At 39.5% G+C, this 24,224-nt stretch overlaps 1 protein-coding gene across 6 annotated transcripts in view; it reads left to right on the top strand.

Annotated features, from left to right (window-relative positions):
• The window catches only part of p4ha1b (prolyl 4-hydroxylase, alpha polypeptide I b), a 98,995-nt gene that overhangs the window by 67,426 nt on the left and 7,345 nt on the right, over positions 1-24,224 (top strand). For all 6 annotated transcript variants that reach the window (XM_072282660.1, XM_072282659.1, XM_072282663.1 and 3 more), the window contains 4 exons: positions 6,530-6,629; positions 7,487-7,540; positions 11,100-11,165; positions 20,028-20,096. In XM_072282660.1, the coding sequence (XP_072138761.1) occupies positions 6,530-6,629; positions 7,487-7,540; positions 11,100-11,165; positions 20,028-20,096 (289 nt within the window). The remainder of the gene's footprint in view (positions 1-6,529; positions 6,630-7,486; positions 7,541-11,099; positions 11,166-20,027; positions 20,097-24,224) is intronic.

Below are 24,224 nucleotides of genomic sequence, written 5' to 3'. Positions count from 1 at the left end.
GGTTTTGATAATTTTCTGATAGGTTACTTATGAGATTTTGACACAATCCTTGCAGCTTATCAGAGCCCACTTTTTTTCCAGGTTAGTTTCAGTACCAGGCAGTTAGGAGGTTGCATATAATTTTCTTGTAAAGGTGGCTTGAATGTATTTTCAAGAAGTCAACTATACATGCCAGAGTTGGTATGAATGAACATTCCTGTCTGCATGTAGATTACAGATGGAAAATAATTCAGTGTGCGATGAAGTATCTATGGTTGGCACAGATTAAGTTGATTTTATTTGGTGCTGTGCTACGTGTCAATGCAAGCAGCTCAAGCTCAAAGAAAACATGGAAAATAATTTAAACAGCTGTGAAAAGTGGCCTAAATAATCATCCTCAACTTGAATCAAAAGCATTTTCCTTTTCAAAAAAAAAACAGTGAATTGCCCTTTGTCTGCTAGATTTGGCCAGATATTTGTTGATGTTTAATTTAGTATCTTAAGATGAGTTTTCCATTTTCTTGGCGCAATGAAGAGCTAGAAGACTATTCACCTCAAAGATTAAGCGCAGTCCAAGCATTAGGATACGTAGCTGGGCTGCACTTTTGAACTTGTGAGATTCCGATATTACTTTGGGAGTGCAGATTTTAGTTTCATTCTTGTTCAAATATAAAATATAACAAATGTATGCTTTTTATGTAAATGATTATTTGAATGGATAGGTACTTCCTCTAAAGATTCTTTCTCCTTCAATTGTTGATAATGATTTTAGTTTTATCTGTAGAAGTGCAGATAACTTTAAAGCAGAGGTCCATTCAAAGAACTAACCTAACATATTTCCTTTGATTCAGCCTTCCCTGAAGGTATTCTTATAGTTTGAGCCTTTTCTCTTTCTCCTACTGGTGGCATGGTAGCCACAACTGTCTCACTATCTTATTATGTTCTTATCAGAATTATTCATTTGTCATGTAAGCCAAAAATGAGGCCAACTAACTTTAGGAAAAAATGTTTAGATAAATTATTTGCTCTTACTTGGAAGTTTAAGCTTTTGTTCTTTGTGAGTTTATTATTGGAACTTAGACTAGTGTTGTATAAAAGTCAGACTGTTCAATGATTCATTGATTCAAACAGATTCTGCTGTAGTGGCTTAAGTATTTATTTACCAATGAGACACGCTATAACAAAACCATAGAATCCAAGCATATCAAACTACTAGGTGAATATATAAAATGTGGTTCTAGGTTGGAATTGACAAGTCGAGGCTAGACTTTATTGCCAGGAGAGCTTCAGAAACATTGGCACAGGAGTGCCATTCTAATAAAGATATTAACGCTTTCAGTTAATATTAGTTAGTTCCCAAAATTAGGAACAAATTTTTGTCAGTGCAATAACAATGTTATTGTTTTTTATAATGCTCAAAAAGTCTAGATTACTCTTGATTTGAAAATTTTGTTTGAAGAAATCTTGTAGTAGAAGTAATTAACATCAAAGTATTTAATCCAAAGAATATCACTCTTACTGTGGTATCAATCCTTCAACTTTGATTTCAAATTTACGCACACAAGTTCTAAGATCAGCTTGTAGTAGGATTAAGCTGCTATTTATTTATGTCAATTTTAAAATTCCACATACTTTTGGTGGCTCTCAGTAGTTGTAGGTATCTGAATAAGAGTGGTTTTTAAATAAATACCTCGTACCTCTTACCAAATAGTTTGCCCGCAATAGTTTTCTTGTATTGTACATGATATTTGATGCTGCTACTGTTTATCTTTCATTGCATTTGCCTTGTGTAGGGAGTAGTGTGATGGTGATGTTTCATTCCAATTCAATGATGCAGCCACTTTCTGTATAAAATATGGGCCAATTGTTTTGGAAAAGGTTATACATATCAGCTGAGACTTGCTTCTCATTGTTCAGTACCAAGAATACACCTTCCTTGCCAATTTCACAAATCAAATCCTTAAAATGTAATCTGAACCTACAAGAGAACGTGCTATCTTAGAGCAACACACACAAAATGCTGGTGGAACCCTTCTCCAGCCTTGTATCCCTTTTGTCAATCAACTCTGCAGCTCTTAGCTCCATCCCTCCCCCTCTTGTCTTCTCCTATCTTTTTGGATCTCCCCCTCCCCCTCCCACGTTCAAATCTCTTACTATCTCTTCTTTCAGTTAGTCCTGATGAAGGGTCTCGGCCCGAAATGTCAACTGTACCTCTTCCTATAGATGCTGCCTGGCCTGCTGCGTTCCACTAGCATTTTGTGTGTGTTCCTTGAATTTCCAGCATCTGCAGATTTCCTTGTGCTATATTAGATCTGGTCCCATGCAATGAGACAGGTAAAAGTAGTGATCTTGTAGTTCGGGATCTTGGAAAGAGTGATCACAGTATGACTGAGTTTTTCATACAAATGGAGGGTGTAATAGTTCAATCTAAAACCAGTGTATGCCTAAACAATGGAAATTACAATGGGATGAGGGAGGATTTGGGTAGTGTGGACTGGGAACACAGGCTATATGGCGGGACAGGTGAGGAACAGTGGAAGACTTTCAAAGAGATTTTTCACAGTGCTCAACAAAAGTATATTCCAGTTATAAGCAAGGACAGTAAGGATGGGGAGAGCCAGCCTTGGATATCTAAGGAAGTAAAGAATGCATCAAACTAAAAGCTCGTGTATACAAAGTCGCCAAGAGTAGTGGGAAAATGGAAGATTGGGACAACTTTAAAAAGTAACAAAGTACCACTAAGTGGGCAATAAAGAAAGGGAAACTAGATTATGGAAATAAATTAGCACAATATGTAAAAACAGATAGTAAAAGTTTTTATAATTATATAAAGCTTGAAAGGGTGGCTAAAGTGAATGTAGGTCCCTTGGAGGACGAGAAGGACGAGAAGGGGGAATTGATATTGGGTAATGAGGAAATGGCCAAGGCTTTGAATGACTATTTTGTGCTGGTCTTCATGGTGGAGGACACATCTAACGTGCCAAAGGGAGATGTTATGGATGCGAAGGGAGGTGAGGACCTGTATACAATAGCTATCACTAAAGAGGTAGTGCTGAACAAACTCGTGGGCCTGAAGATAGATAAGTCCCTGATCCTGATGGAATGCATCCCAGGGTACTGAAAGAAATGGCAGAAGTTACAGTAGAGGCTTTGGTGATGATTTACCAAAATTCTCTGGACTCTGGGCAGGACCCGGTGGAATGGGAGACGGCGAATGTCACACCACTGTTCAAAAAAAGGATGTAGGCTAAAGGCAGGTAACTATAGGCCAGTTAATTTAATATCTGTAGTTGGGAAAATGCTTGAAGCTATCATTGAAGAAGAAATAGCAAGGCATCTGGAAACAAATGAATCCATCAGGCAGACGCAGCGTGGATTCAACAAAGGCAGGTCCTGTTTGACAAATTTACCAGAGTTATTTGAGGATATAATGAGCAAAGTGGATAGAGGAGAACAGATAGACGTTATTTACTTGGATTTCCAGAGGGCGTTTGATAAGGTGCCACATAAAAGACATCCATAAGATAAGGATGCACAGAACTGGGGCGATGTATTAGCATGGATAGACTAATAGAAAATGTAGAGTTGGGATACGTGGTTGTTACTCCGGTCGGCAATCAGTGGTGAGCGGCGTGCCGCAGGGGTCGGTGCTGGGCCCACAACTGTTCAAGATATACATTAGTGATCTGGAAGAGGGGACCGAGTGTAGTGTATCTACGTTTGCTGATGGTACTAAATTGAGTGGAAAAGCAAATTGTAGGTTAAGTGAGCGGGCAAGGGTCTGGCAGATGGAGTACAATGTTGGTAAATGCGAGATCATCCACTTTGGAAGGAAAAATGGAAGAGCAGTTTATTATTTAAATGGTTAAAAAATTGCAGCATGCTGCTGTGCAGAGGGACTTGGGATTGCTTGTGCATGAATCACAAAAGGTTGGTTTGCAGGTGCAGCAGGCTATCAAAGAGGCAAATGGAATGTTGGACTTCTTTGCTAAAGGGATTGAATTTAAGAGCAGGGAGAATATGCTGCAACTGTACAGGGTACTGGTGAAGCTGCACCTGGAGTACTGTGTGCAGTTCTTATCTCCTTACTTGAGGAAGGATATACTAGTTTTAGAGGCGATGCAGAGGAGGTTCACCAGGTTGATTCCAGAGATGAGAGGATTAAACTATGAGGAGAGATTGAGTCACATGGGACTGTACTCACTGGAATTCAGAAGAATGAGAGGAGATCTTATAGAAACATATAAAATTATGAAAGGGATAGATAAGATAGAGGCAGGAAAGTTGTTTCCACCAGTAGATGAGACTAGAACTAGGGAACATAGCCTCAAGATTCAGGGCAGTAGATTGAGGACGGAGATGAGGAGGAACTACTTTTCCCAGGGAGTGGTGAATCTGTGGAATTCGCTGCCCAATGAAGCAGTGGAGACTTCTTCAGTAAATATATTTAAGATGAGGTTGGATAGATTCTTGCAGAGTAGGGGTACTAAGGGTTATGGGGAAAAGGCAGGCAGGTGGAGATGAGTCCATGGCCAGATCAGCCATGATCTTATTGAATGGCGGTGCAGGCTTAACCAATAGCCCAATTATAATGATGCCTGTTAAAAGATAACTAACATATCTGCAAGGAAGCAGCATCCACATTCTGTCTTCTCGCTGCTGCCATTGGAAAGGAGGCCTTAGCTCCCACATCACCAGGTTCAGGAACAGTCACTACCCTTCAGCCATCAGGCTCCTGACCCAGTGTGGATAAAACTTCACTCATCTAAATACTGAACTGATTCCACAACCTATGGACTCACTTTTTTGGACTCTTCATCTCATGTTGTTATTATTTGTCATTTTTTGTATTTGAACAGTTTCTCTTCTTTTGCATATTAGTTGTTTGTCAGTCTTTATGTGTAGTTTTTCATTGATTCTATTTTTTTTTTGTTCTATTGTGAATGCCTGCAAGAAAATGAATCTCAGGGTAGGAAATGGTGAGGCATATGTACTTTGATAATAAATTTACTTTCAACTTTGACCATTAGCCAGGACCCAGCAGGAATCACTTCAATATAGTGCTGTGCAATCTTTTATGTCAGGCTGTGAGGGCAGATAGGTTTTATTTAACATCTGTGTCAACCAATAATAACGACCACTGCTTGTTTTTTAATGCATTAAAAATGTCCCGAGACATTTCACAGGATCATTTATCAAGCAAATTTGAACTGTTGCAACCTTGATAATTGCAATACTCTCCCAATGCAGCACTTAAGTTCCGACTCAGATTATATAAATATCTCTACTAAGGTTAAGGTCACAAGCTTCTGATTTGGGGGAAGAAAATTGAACCTGTAAACTAGATTCACACATAAATTATAATCTATTGATTAGACCGAACAAAGGCAGTTTATTGCACAAGAGTTGTATAGTAAGCCAGTTGTGATCAGACTAGTTCTGGGGAGGTATTTTACATAGAATTTGTATTTTTGAAGCCAGTTTTAAAATTTTGTGAGCAGACTCCATTGTAATTGTTTGTAATGAGAAAATTAAGTTATTCCAGTTACTTCAAATCTGTGTTAAGTGAATGATGTGCATGAAAAAGATGATGCAGCAACATGACCCCTGAGCAACATCAGCACAGCATTCATCTTTGTTATCAAGAAATTAAAATTTTCTGAGTTCATTGGGGTGTGGTAATACTTTAGACGACCAAATTCTTTAAGCATTTCTACTGCGTAAACCAAAGTTGCTTCTTTTTCTCCTTTCCTCATACCCATCCATCTCTTCCCCATAGTTCAGGTCCACCTGATTAGTATTGCAGGTTTTCTTTGGCTTTTGACTCAGTCTTGAGCATAATTGTGGACAAGTTATGAGTCTCCAGTATCGTGATAATGTTGTCCAATCTCTCTGAGTGTTTGGACAGCACAATAAAACAGAAAGTACTGTTGCTTTTGCCCGTGACCCAGACTGATCCTGGCCTCTGGTATTGGCTGTGTGAATTTCACATGTTCTTATGTCCATGTGGATGTTCTGGATTTCCTTCCAAATTGCAAAGAATAATCTGAGTGGTTTGTTAATTAGCTACGTTTCCCCTAATGTAGGTGAATGGTGAAAGAATTGGAAGGGGAGGAATGTCAATGCTAGGTTACAAGGAACTAAATGAAGGAATGGGGCTCTTGGTTGGCATAGACGTGAGCTAGCGAGATGCCTCAGTTAACATTAGCAAATATGAAAATAACCTCACATGCCATTTATTGCTGTGAATTCATAACTAGGAGTTAGTCATGTAGTTGGAAAAGACCATGCATTCATCATGGTTTCTTGACTGGACAAATCTCTCTGGACATGACAAGCAGTGGTTAATAAAGAGTTAAAGTGCAGAGGGTGATCTTATTGAGATAGTCATTCAAAAATTTTCAAACTAATACAAATCCAACTGTAGGATAAATGAAGTACAGTACTAGCTAAGAACGTATGAACTCTAGTGAGAAATATTTTTTAATATATTGAGGACGTCTGTGTAGATAATAAGGGATAACTCAAACACATTTTTGCCTCTGCCCAGTGCTTGGCTGTCAGGTTATGAAGATCCTGTGATAAATCGTATTAACAAGAGGATAGAAGATATCACGGGGCTTGACGTTTCCACGGCAGAAGAACTGCAGGTAGGTGCTGAACTAAACATTGAGCAAAAAGATCTGAGAGCAAGCCCTCATAAATAGGAAAGTGAATATTTATGTCAGTAACTACTGCAGACCCTTGTTCCAAATATACATTAAAAATAGCAGATTATAGTTTGGCAGTGCTAACAGCAGCATCTAGTTAAGGGAGAACCCTTTCTAAAATTAATTAAAGAAAGAATTTTAAGGCTGCCTCCCTACCCACCTTTAGTAGTGAAGTTAAAGCAAAATAATACAGATCCTGGAAATTGGAAATAATGTTGAAATAATCAGCACATTAGGTAGTACCTGTGGAGTGAGAAATTGAAGTTTCTTGTCTCTGAGTATTAGTTATTTCAATTCTGTTGGAAGATCTTTCACCAGACACACAAAAAATCCATATTCCATTATGTGAACTGTACCATCAGTATTACCATATAATGTCTTCACACTAAAATCTATCATAAAACTCTTATTTCAACCATTGCTTAATAGGGAATAACCTCATCTTTGTCAGAACTTCAGTCATGTCTATGAATATTTTTTATCACTGAAGAACATTGGGCTGTGAAACAGTTTTTGCTCTTCCCCATATTTGCAATTCTCCACGCTTCATTAATACAAAAGAAAACTGCAGTTAGCCAAGAAGTTTAAAGATATTGGATTTTGTTAGAACAGGTCTCATGTTGGTATTAGTGAAATTAAAATACAATGCAAAGCATACATTCCAGTTCCAGTTTAACAAAGCCTTTTGTGCCATCTACTTTATTAATATACATTTCATTATACCTTGATCCTGTGAATTATCCCCTGAGAAATACTGAGCATTTGACTGGTTCGGTGTGACTTCTCCTTTTGAACAGGTTGCCAATTATGGGGTTGGTGGCCAGTACGAGCCTCATTTTGACTTTGGACGGGTAAGTGTTATTATTCAGCTCTTTTTCTCTGTTTATTTTTTTTCCAAATGGGTCATTATGGTGTTTATCAGCAATATGAGCCTCATCGTGACTTTGCACAGGAAGGCAGTGCTATGAAATTTGCTTCTGCATAGATAGAGCAACCCTAATCAGTATTAATCAACAAAGCTATGTACACAATAAGATTCTAGCCTTCATTAATCAGGGTACTGAATACAGAAGTAGAGAGGTTATGCTGCAACTTCATGAAGCCTTGGTCAGACATTGACTGGAGTACTACATACAGTTCCGGTCATCATGCCACAGGAAGGAGGCTACAGAGCAGATTCAATGGGATATTGCCTGGGCTAGAACAGTTCTGTTACGAGGACTGACTGGAGACGCTAGTTCTGTTCTTTCTGGGGCAGAGCACACTAAGAGGGGACTTGAATGGGGTATGTAAAATTATGAATGGTGTAGATAGGGTAGGCTATAGGAAACTTTTCCTCAATATCAGAAGTTGATAAACTAGAGGACATAGATTTAGGGAAAGTAGGTAAGAGATCTAGATGGGATCCGAGGAGGATTTCTTCAATTGGAGAGTGGTAAATATCTGGAAACATCGGTTGAAGCTGGGTCACTGACAGTATTTAACAAGTGTCTATGTGAACACCTGAATTGCCCAGATTTAGAAAACCGTGAACCAAGTGCTGGGGGATGGAATTAACTTGGAAAGGTGATCACTGAATGGCATGGTTGGAGTGGGATGAATGGCCTGCTTCCATGATTCCACAATTCTGTAACTCTAAAGGAAGCACCTGATTTGGGAAAATCAAACTGATTGATCAGCATAAAGTTGGAACATTTTATCATTGCAAACTTGGTGACTGGTTTGTCTTAGTAATTTCTGGAGCCAATATAAACTATCTTTTATCATGTAGCTAAATTCTTAGTGAGATGGAAAGATGTTTTTATTTTGCAAAAGAGAGATAAGTTTTAAATTGGAATACACCATATTTTTGACTTGCTAATTTCCTGAGAGAATTATGAAGGGCATTGTCAATCTCCATATATATTAATATATAGATTAGTGTCTCCAGGTGTATCCCATTTATCAACACCTCTGAGAAGTACCTAATGCTATATGCTTTAACCATTGTAATGTTTATGTGAGATCATTACTGGGTTTCATTTCTTTTACTTCTCACTAGATTGGCAATTCTTTATCATTATGTTAAAATAATTTTTTCCAATGAGCTAATTTTCATTATGCAGTGATACATTCTTAAATGGATGTAGATCAATGTTGCCCATTAATGCTGACCAACTTGTTTTATGTATTGGTAAAATGAACAGCTATATTCCAGATGTGTGCTGCAAAATTACTGTACTCTTGCTCATTAAGGGTTTTGTTTCTTCTTTGAACGTTATGTATGAGCTACATTAATCATTCGATCCTTAACCTTGTTCTGTAAAACAAAGATGCTGTCAGTTATGAGAGAGATGCTTTGAACAGTGTTCTCTGAGAATGGCAGAACAGCCTGACCAACATATGCCATGTACACTCAGTGACCACTTAATTAGGTACAGGACTGGAACCCAGTGTGGTCTTCAGCTGCTGTAGCCCATCCACTTTAATGTTCAACTTGTACGTTCAGAGATGCTGTTCTGCACACCACTGCTGTAATGCGTAGTTATTGAGTTCCTGTCAGCTTGAACCAGTCTGGCCATCAGCCTCTGACAGCTCCCATTAACAGGACAGTTTCACCCACAGAACCGACATTCATTGATTTAAAAAAAATTTTTTTTTGGTTTGTTTTTTGCTCCATTCTCCACGAACTCTATAGACTGTTGTGTGTGAAAATCCCAGAAGACCAGCAGTTTCCATGATACTCAAACCACCTCGTCTGGCCCCAATAACCTTTCTACAGTCAAAATCACTTGGATCACACTTTTTCATCATTCTGATATTTGGTGTGAACAACAAACATGTCTGAATGCTTTTATGCATTGAGTTGATGCCACATGATTGGCTGATTTGATATTTGCAGAAAAGAGCAAATGTACCTAATAAAGTGGCCACTGAGAGTAAAGCCATCAACAGTGGTCTTTTAATATATTAATTTGGTTGAGTTCAGCACCTGTGAAAGCTGAGTTCTGGCTATTGGAACTTAAGCCATTTGTAAACTGTTGTTACTGATGTTTGTGATGATTATTTATGTCCATTATAAATCATAAAAATGCTTGATGTGATTTTTCAGTAAGATTTGTAGTGAGCAATGATTTTATGATTTTAACATTTAAGTCTGATAAAGTAAATGCAGTAAAGGAAAAAAGTAATTGTACTGTAAAAGGAAACTTTTAAAATTCAGTGTTGTAACTGCTTTATTTTACATCCCAGCTATACTAACTGGTAAGGTGCTGAAGATTTTTATCCCACCTTCATTCTTTGTTCTGCTAGTTATTTGTTGGGGTCATGGAACTCCTCCTGGTTATCTTATGTATTCCAGTCAAGGAATGCTTCCCGAAATAATAACTTTAGGGATTACAATCAATGAAGTATGATGGTATTAAAATGTCTGTTCTTGAATAAGAGTGGACCTCTTTCAACATGTTCAGAATGTTGTTGTGTCTGTTTTAATGGGGTATCAGGTGCATGGATGGATGACTTGAATGAGGAAAAACCTAACAATAATTGTCCACTTTAATATGATAGAGTATTTTACTTCCGTAATCGCACCCGACGCCAGCCCCCTAGGCCTGAGTCGACGTTGTCGTAGTAGTAGTATTTTACTTCAAAAACATAAACGGGAGATGGTAGCTCCCGCATATCTATAGAGAGGAATAGATTTAATGTTTCAGATTGAAGGCTTTCATCAGAACTGAAAAAGAGAGAAAACGGGCCCATTTTGAGTTTCCAGTACAAGGGGGAATATCTGTGATAGGGCGGAGTACAAAAGAATCCAGATGATAGAAGTGTTGTTGGTGCTATCTGGTGCTTAAAGCTTGATAATCATAATTGATCTACCTAGAAAAGTCTTTATTTGGGGGAATGATTGAGGGCAGAAAATAAAACAATTTTGAAATTATACATTGCAGAACATATTGCTGGAAATCTGAAATAACAAAGAATGCCAGAAATACACAGCAGGTGAAATAACACTATGGAAAGAGATCTAATGATCTTGAATCAGAACTGAGCAGTTCTGACAAAAGGCTGGTTATTTGAAATTGTTGAATTCAAAATGGCTGGATGGAAGATGTGTAATTGATTATGGTGCATCCCTTAATTTTGTTTGCCCTGCATTGTGCTACTAGAAAGAATTGCCATGACTCTCAAATTGAGTTCTGCAAGAAAATTAATATGAAAGTCTATGTGTATTTGCTTTATTTGCTACTTTATGGAAAGGTGAATTAAGCTGTGAAAGTATTCTCGCATTAGCATTTCTCATTAAAGGGTAGAGAAAGGAATTGTATATAAATCCATTAAGAGATTCTTAGCGCTGGAAAAGAAGCATATTGTGGTTGGAGAATAGACATTGCAACAGCAATAATAAAAGATTCTTTGGTTTTATTATAGAAAGATGAACCTGATGCTTTTAAAGAACTGGGCACTGGGAACAGGATTGCTACCTGGTTATTTTACGTAAGTAAAGTATTTGTTGTGTGCTTGGTTGATGAGGATCAATTAATTTAAGATCCATTTTATGTGAACCATTGCCTACGAATTTAAGAAAACCTTTGCGTCCAGTAAATGACCAGTTTTATTTCCTGTTTGTGCATCAAAATAAAAGTTGTATTTTAATTGTTAATGTGAGACAATTAACAATTCACTTTAACTTTTCTCCACTCTACCCCACCTGATCCTGTTTTGCTTCATTCCATAGTGACCCCGCAGAAATGTTTATCAAAATTCTGCCACGTTACAAGAGCTTTAACATTCCACATTGATTCTGATTTCCTAAAGTGCAGGACTTTGGCAGAACCACACAAATTGCATCCTTAGTTGTTTCTTCTTCTGCTACTATAGAAGATATTATCAAAGTTTTTTTTAAGCCAAGGGGAATCCAAGGATGAAGTTGGTAAGAAGATTGTGTAACTGAGCAACAGTATGACTGAAGAGTTACAAACAAGATGCTGGAGGAACTGAGTGGGCCAGGCAGCATATATGGCAGGAAAGGACAACCATCTTTTCTGGTCAAGACCTTCATTTGGACTTGTTGATCCAGTCTCCAGCATCTTCAGTCTCTTGCGACTGAAGAGTTGGTGTTTTGAAAGTATGGAAATAAGCATAAAGATAGGATGGAAGTTCCAAGATGCTGAAAGCTATTTCATTGGTGATTAGGTCTGAATGTAAAGAATATATGGGGCCGGCTGGTGGCGCAATGACATCGGCGCCGGACCCGGGAGCGGAGGTTCCCAGGTTCGAAACCAGTCAGGTCCACTCAAGCTGGGTTGAGTGTCAAGATTGCAACTCGACCTCATAAAATAAAGGGAAAAATACTGTGAAAATGTCTGTGTGAAGAGTGGTGCGCCACACAGTCTCTCCCTCTCTCCCTCTCTCCCTCTCTCCCTCTCTCCCTCTCTCCCTCTCTCCCTCTCTCCCTCTCTCCCTCTCTCCCTCTCTCCCTCTCTCCCTCTCTCCCTCTCTCCCTCTCTCCCTCTCTCCCTCTCTCCCTCTCTCCCTCTCTCCCTCTCTCCCTCTCTCCCTCTCTCCCTCTCTCCCTCTCTCCCTCTCTCCCTCTCTCCCTCTCTCCCTCTCTCCCTCTCTCCCTCGTAAAAGCCATGAAAAAGACATCATCACAGACGCGCACGCACACAGGCACACACCAAAAAAAATGTAAAGAATATATGATTGTTGGCCCATAGGATGGAACAAGGTCATCAAATGCATTTTGAGGTCAGTTGGTACAATTATCATTCTTATTTGAGTAGCAGGGTTTTTCTGGTACCAGGCACACCAGGGACATTATGCACTGAGGACTTCTGATCTTTCCATTGGATACACTGTTTCTTTATACTTTTTAGTCCGCCCACATCTTGGCCTTCTGTTTTGTTTTCTATGTGAGAACAAGAATTTTGCCTGCTTCAAAGTTTAATTCAGCAGTGTTGTCAGTTGCATTATGAAACAAAAATACAACTCAAAGAGGGCTATTCCAACACCTTATGTCTGTTTTGTTCAAAAAGAACATGGTTGATCTTTTGCCTCAACACCATCTAACTGGGATTCCAGTTGATTGGGACATATCAGGACCAGGACATTTTGGCCCAATTAAGCAGCTGCTCCAATTAGCCAAAGTTTCATGGAAGTGATTAAAAAGGTATAAAAAAAAAGTACCAATGCTACTATAGAACTGTATATTAGTTCCTACTATTTATTGATGGAGAAATTCATTTATTGTATGCTGCTGCATTTTTTTGATTGACTGTAAATGAACAAAATCAGCTCAAACACCTAGTTCAGATAATGGAGTGCCTCCATAGAATACTTTCGATTGCATCCTCCAAATTTTCATTTTCATTGTAACATTCTAGATGATTATTGATGCCTTCAAATTCTTTGTAGTTACCTAACTTGTTGAAGTAATGAAATTGTTTCATTTTCACTGCCAGCCATTTCTGGCATCTCCAAACCTGGATGCTTGAAACCACAATGAGCAAAACAGTCCCTGAACAGTCGAGTTACTGCTTATTTCTTGCCAACTATCAGTGACAAAAATCACTGCTGCTTTCACACAAACACATGCAATTGACAATATTTAAAAGTGCGTTAGCGTCTGATTGCCGCACAAGTGCATGTGACTGATGCTAGTTAGAAACTGTTTGGCAGTAAGCTCCTGACCCAATTAAGTGGCACAGTGTCCCAAATAAATGAAGGGAATCCCAGCTATTTTCTTGATTTTTGTTCTTTAAGCGTTGTCCCAAATAATTGGCTGCCCTGTTTAACCAGCTGATGGCCCAGTTAACTGGAATCCACTGCACGTATTCTTTAATTTTATTAATATCCAGAACTGAAAATAATATTAAATACCGAATGACTGAACATTTATAGAACTGTTGAGTAAAAACTTCCAAAGGCTCACTGTTACCATTTTGTATTGTTTTTCTCACTGAATTATTCAAACATTCTATTTGCTTCCCTCCTTTGCTGAGCTCTGCAATTTTCCCAGTTCATAGATTTCTGGTTCTTTTTTGTCAACATTCTAAACTTTTTCCATCATCTAGTTCTATTTTTAAACTTCTCATGTTAGCCATGACTGAACTACTTTTTCTTGGGGAGTGGGGTGGTTGTCCATTAAAGGGATCAGTATTTCTTTTATGTATTGATCCTTCAGTAGTTGGCCATTGGTCATTTACTGTCTTACCCTTTTAGTCTACTGTAGCCAAATTACTCCTGGTACTTAAATTTGATTTTGAATCTTGGCTTCAGTCTGTTATTTGCATATCTGTGGAATCTTGATGTAAATATTTCTGGATTTGTGTAAAACACAGGAGAATTCAACTCCAACCTAAAGCTAGATTACAAAAAATGGACTAATGATCAAAAGTTTGGCCAGCTTTTTGGAAGTGCTAAAGCAGTAATTCTCTGTACAATAATAAACACTGACATACACATAGATTTTGGATGTGTAGAAACATTTGTACAATTGGCCTGCACTTAGTTTCTGTAACACAGCAGGATTTTCATGAATATACAGTCTTAGCAAAGCTTCATGGGGCAGTACAAAGCAGAACCAGGTGTTCCACTGGATGAATAGAGAGAGTGAGATGATAAATTAATTATATAACCATTACAGCACAGAAACAGGCCATCTCGGCCCTTCTAGTCCGTGCCGAACTCTTACCCTATCCTAGTCCCACCGACCTTCACTCAGCCCATAACCCTCCATTTCTTTCCTGTCCATATATCTATCCAATTAAACTATAAATGACAACATAGAACCTGCCTCAACCACTTCTGCTGGAAGCTCATTCCACACAGCTACCACTCTCTGAGTAAAGAAGTTCCCCCTCATGTTACCCCTAAACTTTTGTCCTCTAGCTCTCAACCCATGTCCTCTTGTTTGAATCTTCCCCACTCTCAATGGAAGAAGTCTAACCACGTCAACTCTATCAATCCCCCTCATAATTTTAAACACCTCTGTTGTCCCCTCTGAACCTTCTACGCTCCAAAGAATAAAGACCTAACTTGTTCAATCTTTCTCTGTATCTTAGGAGATGAAACCCAGGCAATATTTTAGTAAACCTCCTCTGTACTCTCTCAATTTTATTGACATCTTTCCTATAATTTGGTGACCAGAACTATACACAATACTCCAGATTTGGCCTTACCAATGCCTTATACAAATTCAACATTACATCCCAACTCCTATACTCAATGCTCTGATTAATAAAGGCCAGCAAACCAAAAGCTTTCTTCACCACCCTATCCACATGAGATTCCATCTTCAGGGAACTATGCACCATTATTCCTAGATCCCTCTGTTCTACAGCATTCTTTAATGCCATACCATTTACCATGTATGTCCTATTTTGATTAGTTCTACCAAAATGTAGCACCTCACATTTTTCAGCATTAAACTCCATCTGCCATTTTTAGCCCACTCTTCTAACTGTCCTAAATCTCTCTGCAAGTTTTGAAAACCTACCTCATCATCCACAACACCACCTATCTTAATATCATCTGCATACTTACTCATCCAATTTACCACCCCATCATCCAGATCATTGACAAGGTTCCACACGGTAGGCTTATTCAGAAGGTTAGAAGGCATGGGATCCAGGGAAGTTTGGCCAGGTAGATTCAGAATTGGCTTGCCTGCAGAAGGCAAAGGGTGATGGTGGAGGGAGTACATTCAGATTGGAAGATTGTGACTAGTGGTGTCCCACAAGGATCTGTTCTGGGACCTCTACTTTTCATGATTTTTATTAACGACCTGGATGTGGGGGTAGAAGGGTGGGTTGGCAAGTTTGCAGACGACACAAAGGTTGGTGGTGTTGTAGATCATGTAGAGGATTGTCAAAGATTGCAGAGAGACATTGATAGGATGCAGAAGTGGGCTGAGAAGTGGCAGATGGAGTTCAACCCGGAGAAGTGTGAGGTGGTACACTTTGGAAGGACAAACTCCAAGGCAGAGTACAAAGTAAATGGCAGGATACTTGGTAGTGTGGAGGAGCAGAGGGATCTTGGGGTACATGTCCACAGATTCCCTGAAAGTTGCCTCACGGGTGGATAAGGTAGTGAAGAAAGCTTATGGGGTGTTAGCTTTCATAAGTCGAGGGATAGAGTTTAAGAGTCGCGATGTAATGATGCAGCTCTATAAAACTCTGGTTAGGCCACACTTGGAGTACTGTGTCCAGTTCTGGTCACCTCGCTATAGGAAGGATGTGGAAGCATTGGAAAGGGTACAGAGGAGATATACCACGATGCTGCCTGGTTTAGAAAGTATGCATTATGATCAGAGATTAAGGCAGCTAGGGCTTTACTCTTTGGAGAGAAGGAGGATGAGAGGAGACATGATAGAGGTGTACAAGATAATAAGAGGAATAGATAGAGTGGATAGCCAGCGCCTCTCCCCCAGGGCACCACTGCTCAATACAAGAGGACATGGCTTTAAGGTAAGGGGTGGGAAGTTCAAGGGGGATATTAGAGGAAGGTTTTTTACTCAGAGAGTGGTTGGTGCGTGGAATGAACTGCCTGAGTCAGTGGTGGAGGCAGATACACTAGTGAAGTTTAAGAGACTACTAGACAGGTATATGGAGGAATCTAAGATGGAGGCTTATATGGGAGGCAGGGTTTGAGGGTTGGCACAACATTGTGGGCCGAAGGGCCTGTACTGTGCTGTACTATTCTATGTTCTATGTTATATATTACAAACAACATTGGACCCAGTACAGATCCCTGAGGCACACCGCTACACACCATCCTCCAATCTGACACACAGTTATCCACCACTACTCTTTGGCATTTCCCATCTGGCCACTGCTGAATCCATTTTACTACTTCCATATTAATGCCTAACGATTGAACCTTCCTAACCAACCTTCCGTGTGCAACCTTGTCAAAGGCCTTACTGACGTCCATATAGACAACATCCACTGCTTTACCCTCGTCAACTTTCTTAGTAACCTCATCAAAAAATTCAGTAAGATGTGTCAAACATGACATTCCACGCACAAATCCATGTTGACTGTTCCTAATCAGACCCTGTCTATCCAGATAATTATATATACCATCTCTAAGAATACTTTCCTTCAATTTACCCATCACTGACGTCAATCTCACAGGCCGATAATTGCCAGGTTTACTCTTAGAACATTTTTTAAACAATGGAACCACATGAGCAATACGCCAATCCTCCGGCACCATCCCCATTTCTAATGACATTTGAAATATTTCTGTCAGAACCCCTGCTATTTCCGCACTAACTTCCTTCAAGGTCCTAGGAAGTATCTTGTCCGGACCCGGAGACTTATCCACTTTTATATTCCTTAAAAGTGCTAGTACTTCCTCTTCTATAATTGTCATACTTTCCATAACTACCCTACTTGTTTCCTTTACCTTACACAATTCAATATCCTTCTCCTTAGTGAATACCGAAAAAAAGAAACTGTTCAAAATCTCCCCCATCTCTTTTGGCTCCGCACATAGCCGTCCACTTTGATTCGCCAAGGGACCAATTTTATCCCTCACTATCCTTTTGCCACTACCATAACTGTAGAAACCCTTTGGATTTATTTTCACCTTACTTGCCAAAGCAGCCTCGTATCTTCTTTTAGCTTTTCTAATTTCTTTCTTAAGATTCTTTTTACATTCTTTATATTCCTCGAGTACCTCATTAACTCCAAGCTGCCTATTTTCATTGAAGATCCCTCTCTTTTTCTGAACCAAGTTTCTAATATCTCTTGAAAACCATGGCTCTCTTAAACTTCTAACCTTTCCTTTCAACCTGACAGGAACATAAAGATTCTGAACCCTCAAAATTTCACCTTTAAATGACTTCCATTTCTCTGTTGCATCCTTCCCATAAAACAAATTTTCCCAATCCACTCCTTCTAAATCCTTTCGCATTTCCGCAAAGTTAGCCTTTCTCCAATCAAAAATCTCAGTCCTAGGTCCAGTCCTATCCGTCTTCATAATTACACTGAAACTAATAGTATAATGATCACTGGACCCAAAGTGCTCCCCAACAAATACCTCCATCACCTGCCCTGTCTCATTTCCTAACAGGAGATCCAACACTGCCCCTTCTCTAGTTGGTACCTCTATGTATTGCTGCAAAAAACTATCCTGCACACATTTTACAAACTCCAAACCATCCAGCCCTTTTACAGAATGGGCTTCCCAGTCTATGTGTGGAAAATTAAAATGTCCTACAATCACAACCTTGTGCTTACTACAAATATCTGCTATCTCCTTACAAATTTGCTCCTCCAGTTCTCAGTCCCCATTAGGTGGTCTATAATACACCCCTGTAAGCGTCACAACACCTTTCCTATTCCTCAATTCCACCCAAATAGCCTCCCTAGACAAGTCCACTAATCTATCCTGCCAGAGCACTGCTGTTATATTTTCTCTGACAAGCAATGCAACACCTCCCCCTCTTGCCCCTCCTATTCTATCACACCTGAAACAACGAAATCCTGGAATATTTAGTTGCCAATCACACCCCTCCTGTAACCACGTTTCACTAATAGCTACAACATATTTCCAGGTATCAATCCATGCTCTAAGCTCATCCACCTTTTTTACAATGCTCCTAGCATTAAAATAGATGCATTTAAGAAACTCTCCACCTCCCACTCTCTGTTTATCCTTAATTGAGCAAACAACTTTGTTATCTTTTTCTTCCTTTTCCCCTACATCAACCTCCCTTCTCCTAGTCTCCTTAATTTGATTCCCTCCCCCCAACCATTCCTGTTTAAAGTCAGCTAATTATTTGACATCGTACAAAAGCAGAGTGTAATCAGAACAGGGACATCGGCTGAAAGGTCTCTTGTGCTATATAAATTTATTTCTATGAAACCCAGTAAAGAAAACAAATTATTTATTTAATTGTTCTCTATTGTTTCTGGGACCTTGTCATACATAAATTAGCTGCCACTTTTGTCTACATTTAAATAATGATAATTCCAACTCATTCCTAACTAGTTTTCCTTATTATCCTCACCTTTGTCCATCCCACGCTCATCATCCCCCGTACTTGTTGATTTACGTTACCTGATTAAACAATGCTTTGTTTTAAATTTATCAACTTTTTTTTTTTACCATATCTGTACTCCTTTATGTGTGACTCCTTGAATATTCCTGCATTTATTTGTGGTACTATTGACAACTATAGTTTCAACAGCCAGATCTCTAGGCTCTGAAATTTCTTCCTTAAACTCCTTAGCTTTTCTACTTCTTTAAGGTAACTTTTTTGATAACTTTTGGTCATTTGCTCTAAAATCTTGATTGGGATAGATACCAGTTTTTGATGAAACATTCCTATAAAGAAGTTGAGATACTTTACCACATTACGTATATTAAACACATTTTACTGAAAACTTGAACAACAATCTGTGTTCATCGCTGCAAGGATTCAACCTAGCTTTCGTGCAGGCAGCTAGATAACTTGTACTGTTTACTGGCAACTAATAACTGCAAGTCAGCAAGAAAATATACTTTTCATTTGTCCTAAGCTTACAACACATTATAACATCTTTTCAACTTTGTAAAACAAACTTTTAATTAGACAGAGGTGCCTAAGTAGAAGTAGTAATGAACTCTACAACAATGTAAGATAATTTTTGGTGAATTGGCAGAAGCACAGGGTTTATTTTCAGCACCACCTGAAACACTGTTTTGGAGTGGTTCCCGTCCTGCCAACAAAGGCAAAAAAGTCCACAACAGAATCAGGTGTTGAATATTGTGTCCTCGTCATTTATTTTGTGGTGTGAGTGTAGTTTAAAGAAAGTAGGTAAAATGTGGGTGCCTTAGCATAGTACAGAGCCATATTCATTTAACTTGAGTAAGATTAAAATCTTTTCAGTCCGAGAGAATCTTTGCAGTGTAAGGCTAACTTAAGGGAAATAGATAATATGTGGTACGTCTTGAAGAGTCAAGGTCATATATTTTTAAAGCAAGAAGGATTCAGGTCTCCCCACTCCTAGAAAATCTGTGTGTTTTATAAGCCCCTTTTTTCTTCCTAATAGAAATTCTGCTCTGTGTTCCCTTTTCCTTAATTCTTTCTGGTAAAATTGGCAGAAGGAGAGTGGACTGATTCCATGCATTTGAACCATTGACACACATGGTTCTTAATTATCTAATTCAAAGTTCGCATCCTACATTCCGAAATATCAAACATCTGGAATAAAGGCAGTGTGGTCTATTAATTTTTATTTGGGGAAATTGTATTAATCCTATGAACCCGGGACTAGCTTTCATTGTACTCCGAGCAGTGTCGAGCATTTTTTTTTCCTGTGCTCACTATTATCTGATACTAATTTTCTGCCTTTATTCTGCCAGATGAGTGATGTAGCAGCCGGAGGAGCCACAGTTTTCCCTGAAGTAGGAGCAGCTGTTTGGCCACAAAAGGTATGATTGATTCACATCTCTTTCCTTTTCCAGCCAGGAGGCCTGTGCAAACACCTGTTCCTCTGCCTCACACATATGTTCGTCCCCTCTCTCCCCCTCTCTCCCCCTCTCTCCCCCTCTCTCCCCCTCTCTCCCCCTCTCTCCCCCTCTCTCCCCCTCTCTCCCCCTCTCTCCCCCTCTCTCCCCCTCTCTCCCCCTCTCTCCCCCATGTGCTCTCCCCCATGTGCTCTCCCCCATGTGCTCTCCCACCTAACAGTCTTTGTTAGCAGGCCATGTCACAAGTTCAACAGTCACATCTGTTCAAAGCATTTGTCTAATTAAAGCAAGATAGCTAGAACCTGGAATTTTTGTTTTTGAGCAAATCTACTTGATCATTGAGTCCTTGTTTCATTGTGTTCCAGCAAGACGAGCATTTCAGAGAGCACTGGAGCAAGCTAACAGAGATGATGGATATCTGAAATAAGAGCCAAAATAGTGGAAGCACTGAGCACTTGTGGCTACGGAAACAAAATTAATGATTTCAGCAGAATTCATTATAATAGCCATTATTTATAGCACAGAGAATTACAGCACATATCCAGGCTCTTGGGCTCCTTCAAGTCTGTGCCGAACTATGGTTCTACCTAGTCCCATCATCCTGCACATGAATGATTATCCTCCATGCCCTTCCCATCTAAACTTCATTTAAATGTTGAATTGAACCAGCATCCACCTCTTCTGCTGGTAGTTTGTTCCACACTCTCATTGCCATCACAGTGAAGAAGTCATTTCACCTTTCATCCTTAAACTATGACCTCTAATTCTAGTCTCCCCCAACCTCAGTGGAAAAAGCCTGCTGCCTCTATCCTAGCTATACCCCTCAACTTTGTATACTTCTATCAGATCTTTCTTCATTCTCCGACGCTCCAGGGAGTAAAGTTCTAACCTATTCATCCATTCACTCAAGTCCTGGCAACATAATTGTACATTTTCTCTGTACTCTTTTTCAATTTTATTGATGTCTTTCGTATAGGTAGGTGACCAGAACTGCTAACAAGATTCCAAATTGGGCCTCACAAAGTCTTACACAACTTCAACAATACCTTAAATATCTCCGTTGGGGCCCCTGCAATTTTTGCACTAGCCTACCACATGGTCTGAGCAAACACCTTGTCATGCCCTGGGAACTTACCCACCCTAATTTACCTCAAGATAGCAAGCACCTCCTCCTCTGTAATCCATAACTTCACTGCGTTTTTGCCCCAGTTCTATAGACTCTTTGTCCGTCTCTTAAGTAAAAAGTTTCTCTAAAAGTTAAGAGTAGCCTTGTAAATAACATGGTACTCAGTTTCTGTTGGTTATTTTAACACAGACTAAGGGGATTTAATGAGTATCTTAGCGGGAAAATGGATGAAGGCAAGGCAGTGGATTATTTTCCTTAAATATAGAATAACATTAGAAAAGCAAAATAAGGAAGAGTAGGAGGAATATTCAAGAGAGCTTTCAGAAGTTTTTATTTAAGTTTCCTGCCACAATGGTATTGTAGCTACTATTTTTATTTAATACATTTAACATCAATTAGAACCAGTTTTCCAGTCTTGATACAGTTTCTTGCTGCCATTTTTTTCTCTCTCTAGTGGGGAGATAGGGTACATTTTTAAGTAATACTGATATTTATAAAGAGACCATAATCACTTCAGACTTTTCTAAACACTTAATCTAAAAGGGTCAAACATCATCTGTTGTGCATGATAAACGTAGCCAAGAAAAGCAGGAACCTTTCTGAAAGCAATGGAGTCAACGAGCAGTAGCATTTGTTGGAAAGCCATTGTCTTTGACACAGTGGAATATTAAAAATTATGATTTATTTCTGCACAGATGTTTGGCATTTCATTCAAGTGACAGCACTGACATGAGTGCAGCATTTTCTATTGGTAATATATGCAGCTTGAGCCTAGCTGTAGATGATGGTCACTGTGGATGCAGTGTTTTATTGCAATGCCAATTCAGGATTAAACTCCATCTGCTATTCTCTGGCCCATGGGATCATTATTATCACAGATAAACTTCATCAATCTTTGTTAATTTTATTGACAGAATTAGTAACCATGCCACCTATGTTCTCATCGAAATCGTTAATATAAATGACAGACAACAGTGAATCCAGTGCTGATCCCTGCAGCACACCACTGGTCACAGGACTCCGGTCTGTAAAAGAACCATCCACCACAACCCTCAGTCTCCTACCATCAAGCCAATTGTATATTCAATTGGCTAGATTGCACTGAATCCCACGTAACTTTCTGGACGAGCCTCCCATGTGGTATCTTGTCAAAACACTAGCGGCACGGTAGTGTGGTGATTAGCACAACGCTTTACAGTACAGGCGACCTAGGTTAAACTCCTGCCACTGTCTGTGAGGAGTTTCTATGTTCTCGCCATGACCATGTGGTTTCCTCCAGGTGCTCCAGTTTCCTCCCACAGTCCAAACACGTACCAGTTGGTAGGTTAATTGGTCATTGTAAATTGTCCTGTGATTAGGCTAGGTTTAAATTGAGGGATGGCTGGGCAGCGTGGCTCAAAGTGCCGGAAGGGCCTATTACGTGTTGCATCTTAAAAAAACAAATAAAGTCCCATAGACATTGACTATTGCACTTCTCTCACCTTTTTCCTTGGTCAACTCATTTCAAAAAAAAAGCTCAACCCAATTTGTGAGGCATGATTTTCTACTCAAGACAATGGCTGACTATCCGTTATCAGTCCTTGCCTTTTCAAATGCATGTGGAGGATCAGAGGGATCTTGGGGTCGAAGTCCATAGAACACTCAAAGCTGCTGCACAGGTTGACTTTGTGGTTAAGAAAGCATATGATGCATTGGCCTTCATTGATCATGGGATTGAGTTTAGGAGTTGAGAGGTAATGTTGCAGCTATGTAGGGCCCTGGTCAGATCCCACTTGGAGTACTGTGCTCAGTTCTGGTCGCCTCACTATAGGAAAGATGTGGAAACCATAGAAAGGGTGCAGAGGAGATTTACAAGAATGTTGCCTGGATTGGGGAGCATGCCTTATGAGAATAGGTTGAGTGAACTCAGCCTTTTTTCCTTGGAGCGACAGAGGATGAGAGGTGACCTGATAAAGGTGTATAAGATGATGAGAGGCATTGATCATGTGGATAGTCAGAGGCTTTTTTCCAGGGCTGAAATGGCTAACATGAGAGGGCACAGTTTTAAGGTGCTTGGAAGTAGGTACAGAGGAGATGTTAGAGGTAAGTTCTTTTACACAGAGGGTGGTGAGTGAGTGGAATGGGCTGCCAGCGGCAGTAGTGGAGGTGGATACGATAGGGTCTTTTAAGAGACTCCTGGATAGGTACATGGAGCTCAGAAAAATAGAGCCCTATGGGTAACCCTAGGTAATTCCTAAGGTGAGGACATGCTCGGCACAGCTTTGTGGGCCAAAGGGCCTGAATCGTGCTGTAGGTTTTCTATGTTTCTGTGTAGATCCTGTTTCTCAGAAACCCTTCAGTGATTTATCCCCCATTGATGTTAGGCTCATAAGTCTGTAGTTCTCTGACTTTTCCTTGTAGACGTCTTTAAATAAAGGTAAAACCTTAAACACCCTCCAGTCTGCCTGTACCTCACTGATGGCTATTGATGGTACATGGCATCTTCGGCTTGGATGTTGGGCAAAAGGGCCTGTTTCAATGCTGTACACAGACATCTCTGCAAGAAACCCTGCAGCATCTTCCCTAGCTTCCCGCAGTGTCCTAGGATATGCTTGATCAGGCTCCAGGAATTTATCTGACATTGAGTTTTAAGATACAATTAACATACTCAGTTCAAAATAAGACAATTTTCTTTCCAATTAAATTCTTGTTTGTATAATTATAGATAAAGTATGCTGTAGTTATATGATTGGTTTACTCTTTATAAACACATGAAGTTGCTCTTCAGCCCATCAAGTCCAATTTGGCAGAAGAATCCCAACAGGTTCAGGTACAGTTATTGCCCCTCAATCATGAAGCTCTTAAAACAAAGGGGATAACTTCACTTGCCCCATCATTGCAATGTTCCTACCACCAATGGACTCACTTTCAAGGTCTCTTCATCTCATGTTCTCAATATTTATTGTTTATTTATTTGTTGTTATTAT

Source organism: Mobula birostris, chromosome 18 (genome assembly GCF_030028105.1).
Source record: "Mobula birostris isolate sMobBir1 chromosome 18, sMobBir1.hap1, whole genome shotgun sequence".
NCBI classification, from domain to species: domain Eukaryota; kingdom Metazoa; phylum Chordata; class Chondrichthyes; order Myliobatiformes; family Myliobatidae; genus Mobula; species Mobula birostris.
The sequence above is the reverse complement of the archived record's forward strand: the minus strand, read 5'-3'. Positions and strand labels throughout refer to the sequence as shown.